The sequence below is a fragment of the Notolepis coatsorum genome (assembly GCF_963971535.1).
Source record: "Notolepis coatsorum genome assembly, chromosome: 3".
Classification (NCBI taxonomy): domain Eukaryota; kingdom Metazoa; phylum Chordata; class Actinopteri; order Aulopiformes; family Paralepididae; genus Notolepis; species Notolepis coatsorum.
Genome location: NC_140167.1, coordinates 204,694,220 through 204,710,336, shown reverse-complemented (window position 1 = coordinate 204,710,336; position 16,117 = coordinate 204,694,220). Strand labels below are relative to the sequence as shown.

General features: G+C 43.3%; 1 protein-coding gene across 1 annotated transcript in view; it reads left to right on the top strand.

Moving 5' to 3' along the window:
* Positions 1-293: 293 nt before the first annotated feature.
* The window catches only part of patj (PATJ crumbs cell polarity complex component), a gene marked incomplete at its 3' end in the record, with an annotated part of 330,847 nt that continues 315,023 nt past the window's right edge, over positions 294-16,117 (top strand). Inside the window, 2 exon segments of the mRNA XM_084311517.1 lie at positions 294-351; positions 2,673-2,854. Coding sequence (XP_084167643.1) covers positions 330-351; positions 2,673-2,854 — 204 coding nt within the window. The 5' untranslated portion in view covers positions 294-329.

The window sequence follows — 16,117 nt, the reverse complement described above, 5'->3', positions numbered from 1 at the left end:
ACACATAGTCAGGTGTGTGTGTGTGTGTGGGGTGTGTGGGGTGAGTGTGGTGACTGACTGACTGACTGACTGACTGACTGACTGACTGACTGACTGACTGAGCAAGGCGCTTAATTGCTCCCGATGAGCAGGTTGGCTCCTTGCATTGGTCGCCTCCCTCTTCGATGTGTGAATGTGCTTTGGATAAATGTGCTAGTAATAACAATACCACAGTTGAACTTTTGAGAGTTGCGTGAAACATGATCTGTTTGGTTTTTTGTTCTTCTTCTTCTTCCTCCTCGTCATAGATCCAAAAAGACAGCCAGCCAGAGAGGGCGGGACGGAGGACCATGTATGAAAATGTCCCAACAGGTACGGTCATCCTCTTCAGCCAACGGGGCATCTTGTTTACCTCAGTACTGAAAATGCACATGTGGTTAATGTACAGTAGGGCTGACCTTCGATAATTTTTTTGGAATTTGAAGCTTTGGGGCCGAGATTCGATTTTAATTCGAAACTTTGAGATAAAAAAAAGAAAATTATAATATTATTATTATTATTATTATTTAGATTTTTTATGTTGTGGGACTTGTACAGCACTTGGTTCAACGTTGTCAGTGCTGTAAAGTTTAAACCTTTTTAAATCTTAGACAAACGAAACACTTTGCTTTCATGAAATATTGTAAGCCGTCATTTGAGGCTTTATAAAAGCAGCACAATGAACACAAATCTGTCAGTGCCGAGTCCGACCTCATCTTAAATAACAAACAGAATTGCTTGTTGTAGTTAACAAAGAGAGGCAGAGTTGATTTTGCAATTCTTTTTTAAATATTCATATATAAATCGAATTTTATTTTCATATTCGAATCCCATGCCCATCGAACGATGCTTCGAAGTATTTAAGACGGCCCTAATGTATGTTTGTAGTGTCTGACTCTGTATAAGCATGTGCATGTGTGAATAATATGTGTTACTGTACTCTATGTCGATGTGTCTGCAAGGTGTGCATTAGCTTTGTATGTGTGGATGTGTACAGAATTTCCTTTTGGCTGCATACTTTTAGCAATTAGTTATTTTCACATAACACATACTGTACACTTGGGACTGGAGTAATGCCTGGATGGTTTAAAGGAGCTATAGGCGGCCATTGATTTTGGGCAGAACTTCCTCCTTAATCCTTAAACTGAGTTTGACGCTTTTCCCAATGGGAACACATTAGGACGCCTCCAAAGCCACGTCCCGCTAGGTAGCTACTGTAGGTACCTACAGTATGTGTTGGCAGCAGGCCTATGGTTACACAATGCATGTGTCACACTAGAGCAGTGGTCACCAACCTTTTTAAGCCCAAGATCACGTTTTTTTTTTTTTGGTGAAGGCAAGATCTGCCTGTTGAAGCGTTGAGAGAAAAAGACAGCCAAGATTGTACTTTAAACTAAATGACTTTTATTTGCCTGTATTCTAATTACATGCAATGCTTTGGTCCAACATTAAAACGTCAAAGTAGAACTGTATTATGTACTTTCTCAGTCAGTGCTAATGCTAAGTGCAGTCATCTTATGCAGCATCACTTTTCACATCAGAACAAAAGTACAACTGTAATGTGGACTTTCTCATATTATTAACATTGACAAACATATTTACAATTAGCATTTTATAAAGTAGAACTGTAATGTGTACTTTCTCAGTCAGTGCTAAGTGCAGCATCACTTTTCACATCAAAACAAAACTAGAACTGTAATGTGGACTTTCTCATATTATTAACATTGACAAACATATTTACAATTAGCATTTTATAAAGTAGAACTGTAATGTGTACTTTCTCAGTCAGTGCTAAGTGCAGCATCACTTTTCACATCAAAACAAAACTAGAACTGTAATGTGGACTCTCAGGGAAAGATCTAAAAAATAAAATAATTATTTTATTTTTTATTTAAAATTTTCAGGGAAAGATCTACAGGGACAGTCTCAAAGATCGACCAGTCGATCGCGATCGACGGGTTGGTGACCACTTGGTTGGTGACCACTGCACTAGAGGGTTTGGTAGACAGCTGGCTCATTCCAATCATTTGACTTGGTCGTTCGTTTGATTAGATGTCGTTGTATTAGCTCCTGCCCTTTACTGGAACAAAATATCTTTTTAATTTCAAATATCTTTTATTTTTTTTGTACTATCAATTACTGTCGTCGGGATATATAATATATAATAATAATAACAAATCTAAAATGATGCCAAAAATCGATGGTCTCCTATTGATCCTTTAATGTTGCTTGTGATTATTCTTACCATCTTTTCCAGAGTCAGACCAGAAGATGGATACCAATGTCCTCTCTGCACATTCAGCAGAAGGCTGTCCGTCTGCACGCTAGCCGAGCTCAGCACCAATCAATCGAAGCGGAAGCCGGATATGGACCACTAGCCTGGCTGTTGGCCAAAAACACCTCTCCCGGAGTTTTAAGCTAGGCTAGTGGTCCGTATCCACTTCCATTAATTTGTGCTAAGCTGGGCTAGCTTGCAGCTGAATAGCTTTCTACTGAACACACGAGAGAGGAGATTGGTATCCATCTTCTTGTCTGACTCTGGAGAAGTCGGTAAGCGGTGGTTCCCATAATGTCGCCGTGTTCCTTTTTAATAATCGGCAGATGCAAATAAAGCGTTTACAATGTGCTGTCTGTCGCGCCTCCCCCCCCCACAGTATCCACAGCCGAGCGCCAGCAGGTCCTGGCGGCCCTGGAGCGTCTGCAGTCCAAGCTGGCCCAGAGGGAGGAGTGGGGGGGCCACAAGGAGGCCCTGGGGACCCTGAGAGACACCCTGCAGAGCCCCCTGCTGGGCCACATCCTCACCCTGCAGCACTCCATCAAGCAGCTCAAAGAGCAGGTCAGACACACAGATAAAAAGGTTTCTCACCTGTCAGCAGTGGTATGTTTCTTTTATGTATGTATGTATGTATGTATGTATGTATGTATGTATGTATGTATGTATGTATGTATGTATGTATGTATGTATGTATGTATGTATGTATGTATGTATGTATGTATGTATGTATGTATGTATGTATGTATGTATGTATGTATGTATGTATGTATGTATGTATGTATGTATGTATGTATGTATGTATGTATGTATGTATGTATGTATGTATGTATGTATGTATGTATGTATGTATGTATGTATGTATGTATGTATGTATGTATGTATGTATGTATGTATGTATGTATGTATGTATGTATGTATGTATGTATGTATGTATGTATGTATGTATGTATGTATGTATGTATGTATGTATGTATGTATGTATGTATGTATGTATGTATGTATGTATGTATGTATGTATGTATGTATGTATGTATGTATGTATGTATGTATGTATGTATGTATGTATGTATGTATGTATGTATGTATGTATGTATGTATGTATGTATGTATGTATGTATGTATGTATGTATGTATGTATGTATGTATGTATGTATGTATGTATGTATGTATGTATGTATGTATGTATGTATGTATGTATGTATGTATGTATGTATGTATGTATGTATGTATGTATGTATGTATGTATGTATGTATGTATGTATGTATGTATGTATGTATGTATGTATGTATGTATGTATGTATGTATATTAGGGGTGGGAATCACCAGAGGCCTCACGATACTTGAGTCACGATACGATAGTATTGCGATACTAAATATATTGCGATATGCTGAGTATTGCGATATTAATATTGCGATATATTGTGATTTATTATCTTTTTTCAACTGCAAAGTAAAACTTTGTCAACATGTTTTATCTAATAAAATAAAGTTCAGTCTGTTCATCTCACTTCAATCATTTTTATTGCAGAACATGGTATTTTCTCAAGCAGACGGGATGTAAACACTGTAATCTGTGTTGCATGTACCTGACAAACTGAACTGTTTGTATTACAGTCATATTCCAACTTAACTGAATGCACACGTGTGCGTGTGTGTGGAGTCGACTACTGTACTATTACAGGTATTGAAATGAACAATGCAAAAAAAGAAATAGAAAAAAAAGATTATTTTCAAATATTTGTATGAATAATTAAATATCGATACTTGGCGTCCCTGTATCGATACAGTATCGCCACGCAAAGTATCGCGATACTACTACATATCGATTCCCCCCCCCCCCCACCCCTAATATATATATATATATATATATATATATATATGGGGTAGATGGAGCGGCCCGCAGGGGTGGCGGTGTGTGACTGGCGTGAGGGCTCCTTCGGTCACGGCGTGCTTTATCGGGGGGGGGGGGGGGTCTTGGATGGGGATGTGGTAGGGATTGATGTGTGGGGTGTTCGGGGGACTGACTGTTCCGGGGGGGTTCACATGCCTTCGAGCGACACTGTACTATTGTACTTATTTTATGCCTATTATTAAGTCTGCACGTTTACATTGCACTACTTTTATTGTCTTTTATACCTATTCTTATGTCTGAAATGTATGCAATTTTTTTATTTTGTCAATTTGCGTGCTGATTTTATGCCTATGTTCATTTTATACTAATTGTTGTGGTGCACTCTGGACTGCGGTCCATGTGTGAAGAGTACTATATAGATAGTTTTTTTTTTGATCCACTTTTTCTCCCATTTTTTCTATATTTTCTCCCATCCCAATTTCGTATCATCCAATTCAACCCTCCCCTGTCACGAACGCTGTTTCTTGCCTCCCACAAGCCGGCTGCAATGTGGACTAAGTCATACAGAGCACAAGTCCCCTCCGGTACTTGAGGTAACAGCAGTCGCATCTTTTCACCTGCGCAGCTCGATCTCTCAGTGTCGAGGAGTAACGCGTGGGAGGCTCACGCTGCCCCCGACACTTCCTGATTCTACTGCGCAGGCGCACCAACCGACCTGTAGGAGTCGCTGTCCACAACGCCCGATCCCCACCCATCAGTTTCCCTCCCCGTAATACGGCCAATGTGTATTAGTACGGACGACCAGCCAAACTGAAAACAATGTGGAGAGCTGGATTCGAACACGCGAATCCTAGCGTCTCCACACTGGTGGCGAGTGCCTTGCCCACTACACCACCTAGCCGCCTAGTACTATATAGATAGTTATTAATATTATTATTGTTATATTGTAGAAATTTGTGCATTGAAAATGTCTGTAAACTTGTAAAGTCTCGACGACATTGAAAATGAGGGTGACCTCAATTGTAATTTCGAGAATAAATAAAGGTTGATGATGATGATGATGATGATGATGATCACCACATATATACCTAGGGGCGACAGTGGCTCAGGAGGTAGGGCAGTCGTCCAGTAATCCGGAGGTTCCCGGTTTGATTCCCGGGCAGCGCGTCCTTGAGCAAGACACTTAACCCCTAATTAGGGCTGCACGATTTTGGAAAATAATCTATTTGCGATTTTTCTGATAGATATTGCGATTGCGATTAAATTTGCGATTATAATAAAAAAATTAAGCAGCCCCACAGAGGTTTATTGTAAAATGCGGCTTGCATCTGGCCTACGCTGTGGGTCTTTTCGGGACACCAAGCCTGAACATTTATTCTTTTTACCTGGGAATCGATACCGGTACCCAACGGTACCTTTTTTTCTGTACTTTACTCTCCCTCTCTGAAGTCTAAACTTCACAACACACAATCTAAAACCCCTTACCTCCCTCTCCCAAACTGATCTTGTATCTCAATGGGACTTCCTGGTTAAACAAATAAAAAAAAAATAGCTAAAAAAAATAAAATATTATTGCGATTTCTTTTATTTATTTTTTGTGATTTGATAATTGCATCATTCCAAATTGCGATTTCGGTTTAAAATCGATTAATCGTGCAGCCCTACCCCTAATTGCTCCCGATGAGCAGGTTGGCACCTTGCATGTTTGCCTCCACCATCGGTGAGTGAATGGGTAAAATGTGAGGAACAAATTGTAAAGCTCTTTGGATAAAAGCGCTATATAAATGCACCATTTACCATTTATACTTATCCACACCTGTCTGTATTTACCTGCACATAGTCATTTTACATATCTGTAGATACTATATCCATATATTTACATATCCTACTCTTACCAGTTTCACTGCTGGCCAGTGTGACTTACCATACTAATACTACAACTGGTTGGATGCCAAACTTGTTTTCATTCTACTGTACTTGTGCTGTATGATGACTAGGGCTGTACTGAATGCTTCGAAGCTTCGATCATAATGTTGACATTCGAATTCTAAATCAACATTTTAATTTTTAATTTTTAATAATTAATTTAAAAAAAAGTTCAATCTGTTTAAACCAATGGGGGTTTTCTTCACAGTTGCAGTTAAAGATTAGGCTACACTAATATTATAATACCAACCGTGCCCTTATTGGATTATTTATGTTGATGAAACTGATGAGTTATATTCATTAAAGAAAGTTGATTTAATAAAAGAAAAAGACTAATTTAATCACTTTATTCAAATATCTTTATTGTCATTGTTACAGTTGTTACAACAAAATTTAAAATGCAGCCCTAGGTGCTAGTAAAAATATAAAAACAGTCCTAAACGCAGTATTAAATATAAAAACAGGAGTAAGGCATAAATAACATTAACATAAACAGGGGTGTGTAAAAGATAATTGCACTATCCCTTAATGTTGTGTGTGTGTGGGGGGGGGGGGGTGCAAGGGAGACTGTTGTTTAAAATTTTGAGTTTAGTGCACATATGGCCCTAGGATAAAAACTAAACTTAAGTCTGTTAGTCTGGGTGGGCGTGACGCTGAAACGCCTGCCCCAGCGCAGCCGTACGAGGTGTTTGTTGCCCGGGTGGTGTGGGTCTTTCAGTATTTTTACTGCTTTTTTATGGCAGCGGGAGTTGTATAGTCCCTCCAGTGAGGGGAGAGGGCAGCCGATGATCTTCTGGGCCGAGTTGACGACCCTCTGGAGTCCCTTCCTCTCTGCGGCTGTGCAGCTGAGGAACCACACGTTGATGCAGTAGAGGATTTAGTTTGAGAAAAATACTTCGATCGAAGCTTCGAATGTTAAAAAATGACATTCGGTACAGCCCTAATGATGACAATACATTTTAATCTAATCTAATCTAAAACAAATGTTCGTAGGGTTGTTTAACGTGGGTCAGTGTGTGACAGAAGGACGACGAGTATGGTTTCTCCAGAGCGGGTCTCTGAGTGGGACTCACTTTCTGTTTATAGAACCCCTGATACAGCATGTTGTGAACCTCCAACACCATCACCTTAACCCTTTCACTACCACACTACAAAGGGTTAATGCTTTCACTACCACACTACAAAGGGTTAATGCTTTCACTACCACACTACAAAGGGTTCTATATCGTATTAGCTTCCGCTCAGCGTCAACTGCACATATCTCACTCCAGTGACGTGCACTGAATAAAAACTTCACAATGTACCTTTACATACCAACATCCGTCTGGCCACACCCCCATCTGCTACCTACATAAGCAGGGGTGTGGCCACACACTCATCTCCTTCTCAAATTTCACCACAAGAGTGCCTGTATACCAATCACTTGACGTGGGAAAAGAAAGTATTTAGCTGAAGAAAGGAAAACAGAAGAACAAGGAGATACGTTATATCTTTATTTTCTCTCTCACTATTTTTCGAGAAAATACGGCGATAATGTCTTCGTCACTGGGGTGTCTGGAAGATGATGATCATTCTGACCTCCACCGGCTTTTTCGTATTAGGGGCGCTGATCTACTCCCCACCTGCAGTCCTCTTTGCTGCGGCTGGATAGGTATTGAACCTCCGGTTATACAGCTGGACTGCAGCAGGCACCGGCTGTTTGTGAGACATTGGTTGTCTCTGGGCTGGGTGAGTAATGTTTTGCTATGCGGGCGCCAGTTGTCTGTTAATGCTATGGGGGTTAGCTGACAATTTTACGAAAGCCGGCCCCAGATTGGGGTCCTCTGCTCGGCCTCTTAGGCGGCGGACGGAGGGTCCTGGTCTGACGCCCATAATGGTCGAACTAGTGGGCCGCGACCGAGATCTGGTTTGAACCCGGGATTCTCTGGACAAGCGGATGCTTCTCTGTCCTGTGAAGGCCCCATCTTTCACATGAATGTGAGAGTACACCCTAACCACGAGGAAATGTGGGTCTGGATCTTCTTTATCGGTAGTTCCATGCTCAAGTCGGCTGCAGCCCGTATGGGAATTGTGCCGACTCCGCTGTATGTCTGGTAAATCACAGTTGAAAACTGTGTTGACATTTCTTTTTCTCTTCTCTCTTAGGATGAGGAGGGTTTCAGGCGGCGGCCTGTCTGAAGTGTGGCTTGTTATGTTGTTGTGTACAGTTCAGTTGATAGCTGCTTAGCTTGCGTGCTAGTTGTGGCCTACTGTTAGCCAGTCAGCTGTTAGCTGCGGCGCTAGCTCGTTGTGTTCACTAGGCTAGGAAACGTTAGCTTGTTGCTATCAGTCGGGAGCGGCTGTTAGCTTAATGCTACACTGTTGAACGTTACTGTGAGTATGACAAGCCTTAAACACTCTGACTACGACGTCATCTTTGACAGAGGATGTTAGTCGACCCTACACCGGGTGCCATGCCAGCGAGAACTTCGTCAACATGGAGAACGGCGGCTGGGTGGCGCAGCGGACATTACCCTCGTCACCAACGCAGGAGACGCTGGGTTCGACTTCGGTTGTCCCATTAACCAGTGTTGCAGTCCTCTCGGCCTGCGCTCAGGGTGGAGGTAGGAGTCCTGACCGGACTTTAAACACTTCTTCTTCCTTCCCTTCTAGATGTTTTGTAATAACAATTTTTTCCAAAACGTGTGTTGCTGCAATACATTGAGGATACGACGCGTGTTGTGTGTGAATTGTCTTGTCGCCTGGTATAGCTTCTCTCTACCTAGGAAATCGGCGTTGTTTTTTACGCGTGTAAAAATGAACTGGTTTAGTTGTGATGAGAACATGTGTGTTCATGTAACGTTTGTAACATGGGTGAACTCGCAACTAAGTGGGTTAATTAACCTGTGAAGCTATGCTTAGTGACATGTGATTGAGGAATAAATCCTTTTCTCAGCCTGTGATGACAATGAACAGCGTGTTCACATATTAACAGGGGTACCTGTTCAACCTGGTCGTATCAAGGGTAAGGTAGGAGGGGTGACCCCCCCCGGTTTTTCCCTGGGGCTTCCCCCCCTCCTCTCAGACATGTTTGTTTACAATATATTGTGTCACTGTGTTTGTGGGGATACGATGTAACCCTCAGCTTAAGCTGCTGGGGTTGTGCTTCTGCTTGAGAAACGATTTTTTTCCTAGGGAAAAGGTTGTTTGGTCGCGATCATGTGTGCTTAGCAAGGCCTGTGGCCAATACGTAATCGAGGACTTATGTCTCTCTCGTTATGAAAAACGGCGTTCCTCTGTAGTAAGAGTGTACTTTTGCCATTTTTTGTTGTGATGAAGGGTTGTGTGTGTCGTTGAGATCTACAACTGGGTTAGGTTTTGGCCCACAGAAGCACATGTGTAAGTCTGGTACCGGGGCTCTTAAAGGGGCCCTCTCTGTTCTGTGTTTTTTCCTTAGTAAAAATCAGATAGCAGGTTAGCACATGAGCTATGTGAAGCTGTTAAACGCTTCATGTAGCATGCTATGACTGGTGTCATGGCTCTACTTTGTCATTACATCGTATCAGGGGCGAGGGGTCGTAAAGGGGTGAACTGGTAAACCTTTCCTCCCCTTTTCTGATTGGTCAGGGGTTAAAACCCCCTGTCCTTCAGGGTTCCTGTCACGTTGCTGTTTCGGCACGTTACAGGGTAGGGGGGGGTTTCCTGGTCCCACGCCCTGAAAGATTGGGCGTGTGCACGCGGAAATTCCCCCGCCATAGAGTACGTCACTGAGCGCGTTTCTATTGGTAAGACTTCCGTGAGTTGTTCAGGTTGTTATGGATCTGTTTCAGGGAGTTTTCAGAGCTTCCTCCTCACGAAGCTCCTCCTCAGGGAGAAGAGCCTTCTGTGAGTTCGGACCCTCCCTCCCAGTGAGGGAGCCTCCTCAGAGTTTCAGAGCTTCCTCCTCAGATTGTCAAGGTGAGTAGAACTTCAAAAAGGAGTTCTGCTCTATTGTATGTGTATTCGATTCAATTCGATTATTGAGTGTGTATTGGTTCAGAGCCTCCTCCTCGGAGAGTCCTAACCCAAGTGTTACATAGCTCAATGTTGCAATATTTCTTTTCAATCTATACAGCTCGCGTGGGAAGTCTCTCTGGGGGTTCCCCGTCCTCTCCTTTTTGGAGTAGGTGGACGGGGTATTGTTTAGGGTTTCCCTGACTCCTCGCCTTACAGGTCTGTTGAGTCATGGGTTTCCCCCCATCATAGGGGTACGTCGCTCACCGTCCCCTCTTATGAAGTGTGGTTGACGGGGTGGTGTTTCCCTCAGCCGCGTCGCATGGGACCCATGTCCGTATTATTTTTTCTTTTTTCTGAAAAAATGTAACATAAAAAAACTGCTTTTTGTCGTTCCCCAGGCGGCTTGGAGGAACGCTATCTGGTGTCTTGTTAGACTATCCATTGATGTGTTTTGGGTCTCGACGTGTACATAGTGCTGGCTCTGGGTGTTTCTGATAGGAATCACGCATGAGGCCTGTGCGCCTTGGTTGCTCGTTATTAAAACAACGTTTTTATAGGGCAACTAGTTTGTCTCTTCCGAGCGCCAGTTTACTAGGTTTGTCTCGATGAATTCTCGTTCATATCTGGGGGATGTTAACGGAATAGATCAAAGCATAGGTAGAGGGGTCTCACGCCCTTGGGGTGGGCCACTGAGCGTGGTACGAACGGGACCGTCTGGGTGGCGCCCTCTATAATGTTTTAGATCGACACGCGTACCTACCCCCGCTCCTGGAGTGGGGATGTCGGCGTGATTAGGGCACGGGACTGGTTCTGGTCACGCTGGTCCAGGTCAGTTAAGCCGTTGTCCGCCGGGGACGCAGATCTGCTGTTCTGGTACCCTGAGGGACTTGTGCTTTTTTCAGGGGGAAAAATGGCGGGTCGGCCCGGGTGTCACAGGGTTTGATATTATGGAGATGTTCGTTCTCCATTCTTTTCGCCCCTCTCTTCTCCCGCTTACGCATGGCTGAGAGGGGGCTGTTGAGGTGGTTTTTTATAGTACTCCTTTGGCATCCCTGTGTACGTCCCGGTCCGCCGGGCCCGGTCCGAAGTCGTTTTCGTCGACCCGTAGGCCTGGGATAACCCCTTTTTGAAAACTGAAACACTTGTACTGCGGTATAGCCAGTGTATACCCGCAGGTGTGTTTTGGAGTTTTTTCCTGAGGGGTTATAGGAACAACCACCGCATGTTGAACCAAGAGGGTGGTTGATTCCCTGGTGTGTTGGAGCGGAGTCAACTCCCGGGTTACCCGGTTGAGTGTGCCCCTGCACGTTCATGACGTCTTCCAATCGTGTCAGCCTTCTCTGCCTCTGCCCCTCTAGAGCGTCGGGGATTTTTTGGTGGAGGCTTTGACATGGTGCTCAAACAATGCCAGCATATGCCCCTTCTGCTGGGGTGCTGTTTTCAGTTGACCCCTTTGGCGCCTGTCTCGTCCGCAGTGCTCCAGGCTTGGGTCAAGTGCCTGCTGCCTGGATTGAGGGATCGGCCTCTTCTGGAGGTCTCTCCTCCGGTGCGCTGCCTGCTCCCGCTGTAGTGCTTCGAGTTACAGCCATGCTGACTGCCTGAGTATGCCAGGGTCAGTGTGCCAGGCGGCGTGCTAGTGGGGGGAAGGGCCTGCTCTCGGATGGGCCCTGTCCGAATACGCTGGCTGAGAGGGGGCTGTTGAGGTGGTTAGTGACCGCCTTGTGAGGTCTTGATGCTGTGGCGTCATTGGCCTCTCCGGGCCCCCTTTTTCCGGGGGGATCCAGTCCCTTCTGGGTCTGGGTCTGACTTCGCGCTCCGCTGCTACGGCCTTGCCACAGGGTTGAGTTTGATCTTGACCCCGTGATTTTGGGGGCAGTAACGAGGTTTGACAAGGTTTGTTCCTTCCGTTCGTTCCCTGGTGGCATGCGGGTTGTGCGTGTGCGTAGTCGTGGGGTCAAGCCACGGTCTGCTCACCCTGTGCGTTGAGTTGCTCGAGTTCCTCTTCGCACGGTCGGATCCGTCTCCCTCCCGTCCTCCAATAAGGAGGGTATCCCTCCATTAGGGAGGGTATCCCTCCATTAGGGAGGGTCGGTGCACTCGGTCCTCCCCGGTTCTGATGGTTGTGGGGGGCCTCAATGGGGTACATTTGTCGAGCTTCAGCTCCCGTTGTGCAGTTGACGCTGAGCGGAAGCTAATACGATATAGAACGATAGGTTATGAATATAACCATAGTTCTATGAGTATTAGTGACGCTCAGCGTCTGGACGCCACTGCGGCCCTTGATCTTACCTTGTGGTGAAATGATTGAGAAGGAGATGAGTGTGTGGCCACACCCCTGCTTATGTAGGTAGCAGATGGGGGTGTGGCCAGACGGATGTTGGTATGTAAAGGTACATTGTGAAGTTTTTATTCAGTGCACGTCACTGGAGTGAGATATGTGCAGTTGACGCTGAGTTATATTCATAACCTATCGATAATGCTTCACTACCACACTACAAAGGGTTAATGCGTTCACTACCACACTACAAAGGGTTAATGCTTTCACTACCACACTACAAAGGGTTAATGCTTTCACTACCACACTACAAAGGGTTAATGTTTTCACTACCACACTACAGAAGGTTAACCTTTCACTACCACACTACAGAAGGTTAACCCTTTCACTACCACACTACAGAAGGTTAACCCTTTCACTACCACACTACAGAAGGTTAACCTTTCACTACCACACTACAGAAGGTTAACCTTTCACTACCACACTACAGACGGTTAACCTTTCACTACCACACTACTACAGAAGGTTAACCTTTCACTACCACACTACAGAAGGTTAACCTTTCACTACCACACTACAGAAGGTTAACCTTTCACTACCACACTACAGAAGGTTAACCCTTCACTACCACACTACAGGTTAACCCTTCACTACCACACTACAGAAGGTTAACCTTTCACTACCACGCTACAGAAGGTTAACCTTTCACTACCACACTACAGAAGGTTAACCTTTCACTACCACACTACAGAAGGATAACCTTTCACTACCACACTACAGAAGGTTAACCTTTCACTACCACACTACCGAAGGTTAACCTTTCACTACCACACTACAGAAGGTTAACCTTTCACTACCACACTACAGAAGGTTAACCTTTCACTACCACACTACATAAGGTTAACCCTTCACTACCACACTACAGAAGGTTAACCCTTCACTACCACACTACAAAGGGTTAATGCTTTCACTACCACACTACAAAGGGTTAATGTTTTCACTACCACACTACAGGTTAACCTTTCACTACCACACTACAGAAGGTTAACCTTTCACTACCACACTACAAAGGGTTAATGTTTCACTACCACACTACAGAAGGTTAACCCTTCACTACCACACTACAGAAGGTTAACCTTTCACTACCACGCTACAGAAGGTTAACCTTTCACTACCACACTACAGAAGGTTAACCTTTCACTACCACACTACAGAAGGATAACCTTTCACTACCACACTACAGAAGGTTAACCTTTCACTACCACACTACCGAAGGTTAACCTTTCACTACCACACTACAGAAGGTTAACCTTTCACTACCACACTACAGAAGGTTAACATTTGACTACCACACTACAGAATGTTAACCCTTTCACTACCACACTACAGAAGGTTAACCTTTCACTACCACACTACAGAATCTTAACCCTTTCACTACCACACTACAGAAGGTTAACGACTTAATTTGTTTTACCTTTCTTCTCGATCAAAGGCTGCCAAGTTCTAGCAAAGACGTTTCAAAATAACTGGAAAAACACGCTGCAGTTCCCTCCTCCCTCTCGACACAAGCTGAAACTAGTGTTTGGGCTTGTGTCTCGATTGTTTTGTTTTCATGATCTTGGGAAGCCGAAATTGAAACTTGCCCCTGAGCCTCGCTCATTCCAATCATTTGACTTGGTTGTTTGTTTGATTAGAAGTCATTGTTTTAGCTCCTGCCCCTTACCGGAACAGCATATATTTGAAATGTCAGTGTCAAATGTTTTTTTTTGGTTGACTACTATCAATTACTGTCGAGATATAATAAGGAATCTAAAATGTTGTCAAAAATCTGTGGTCGACCTACAGTATTGATCCTTTCATGTTGCTTGTGATGATTTAACCCGTACACTCTTTTTTTTTAACAAATGTTTTTTATTTACCCTTTTTTTTTACATAAAACCAGACACACAATACATTAACAGTAGAAATCCACAATAAATCACAGGACTATGATCGACATAATAATAACAATAATGACAGTCCAGTACTTAAATCAAAATAAATGTAGATTAAAAGATATACCCATAATAAATACAATACAATACATATGCTCTTGCTCGCTACTTCCCCCCCCCCCCCCCCCCCCTCAGGACCCCCTCTTGGACAATCCAACCATTATTTCGTTTAACACCAGGAATTACAAATGTATATGCTATCCTTTATCCTCTCCACCACATCTAACCAGATTGCTATGCTGGCTTCATTAACACCTAAAATTCGTGCGGTAGATATCTCTAGATAAATCACATCGAGATAGGTAAGAACCCATACCTTCCGGCACATTTTATCCGGTTGAATCCAGCGTGATGCTATCAGCTTTTTAGCAGCCGTAAGACCGGACAAAATTAGTCTCTTTACCTGTATAGAGGCTGCTAACTGAGAAACATCATTCAACAACAATACAGAAGGCAGTACATGTATGGTCAGAGATAAAAATTCGGATAATTGCGTGGTTACTTCTTCCCAGAATATCTTAACAGGAGGGCATTCCCATACATTTGCATAAATGTACCAATATCACCGTTTAAACATAAGGAGCATCGAGAGTCTTGTTTAAGCCCCATTAGGTGCAAAAGTCTAGGAGTTAAGTAAGTCCTATGAATAAAATTAAGATTAATCTGTTGATGATCCGGGTTGTGTGATGACAACCGTACGTTTGCCCAAACTTCATCCCAATCAAAATCTACTTCCAAGTTTGGTATATCCTTCCTCCAGACTAAGTCTAGAGGAAGGACATTATGAGGACGTAAGTAAGTGACGATAAAAATCAGAGACGAAGCCTCTCGATGTCTCCTTTTCATAAAAGAATTTGTGATATCTGTGGTGCTCAAGTGGCACCTTTTAATGGGACTCCATGAGCCCTTAAAGCTGCTCTTAATTGCAGATAGAAATAAAAAGTGGATTTGGTGAGGTTAAATTTGTTAGATATATCTTTAAAGCTGCAAAAACCCCGGTCGTTGAAGACCTCCTCCAATGTATGTATGCCCTTCTTTTCCCATTTGGTAAATCTGATCCGGATCACATGTGTAATAAGAGGGCCAAATTTCAAGTTGCATTTCTTAATTGATAAGTTGGTGTATACTATATCCTGCAGTCTATGTGGTGCCACTATGTTCTCCTCTAATGGTCTCCAGGATACAGATGCTTGAGAATCAAACCAGGTGATTAGTGGTCTTAAAGAGAACGCTTTAAAATAGTAGCTGAAGTCTGTGATGATTTAACCAGTACACTCAGTCTGTGATGATTTAACCAGTACACTCGGTATGTGATGATTTAACCTGTACACTCAGTCTGTGATGATTTAACCTGTACACTCAGTCTGTGATGATTTAACCAGTACACTCAGTCTGTGATGATTTAACCAGTACACTCAGTCTGTGATGATTTAACCTGTACACTCAGTCTGTGATGATTTAACCAGTACACTCAGTCTGTGATGATTTAACCTGTACACTCAGTATGTGATGATTTAACCTGTACACTCAGTATGTGATGATTTAACCTGTACACTCAGTATGTGATGATTTAACCTGTACACTCAGTCTGTGATGATTTAACCTGTACACTCAGTCTGTGATGATTTAACCAGTACACTCAGTATGTGATGATTTAACCTGTACACTCAGTCTGTGATGATTTAACCTGTACACTCAGTCTGTGATGATTTAACCAGTACACTCAGTCTGTGATGATTTAACCAGTACACTCAGTCTGTGATGATTTAACCAGTACACTCAGTCTGTGATGATTTAACCT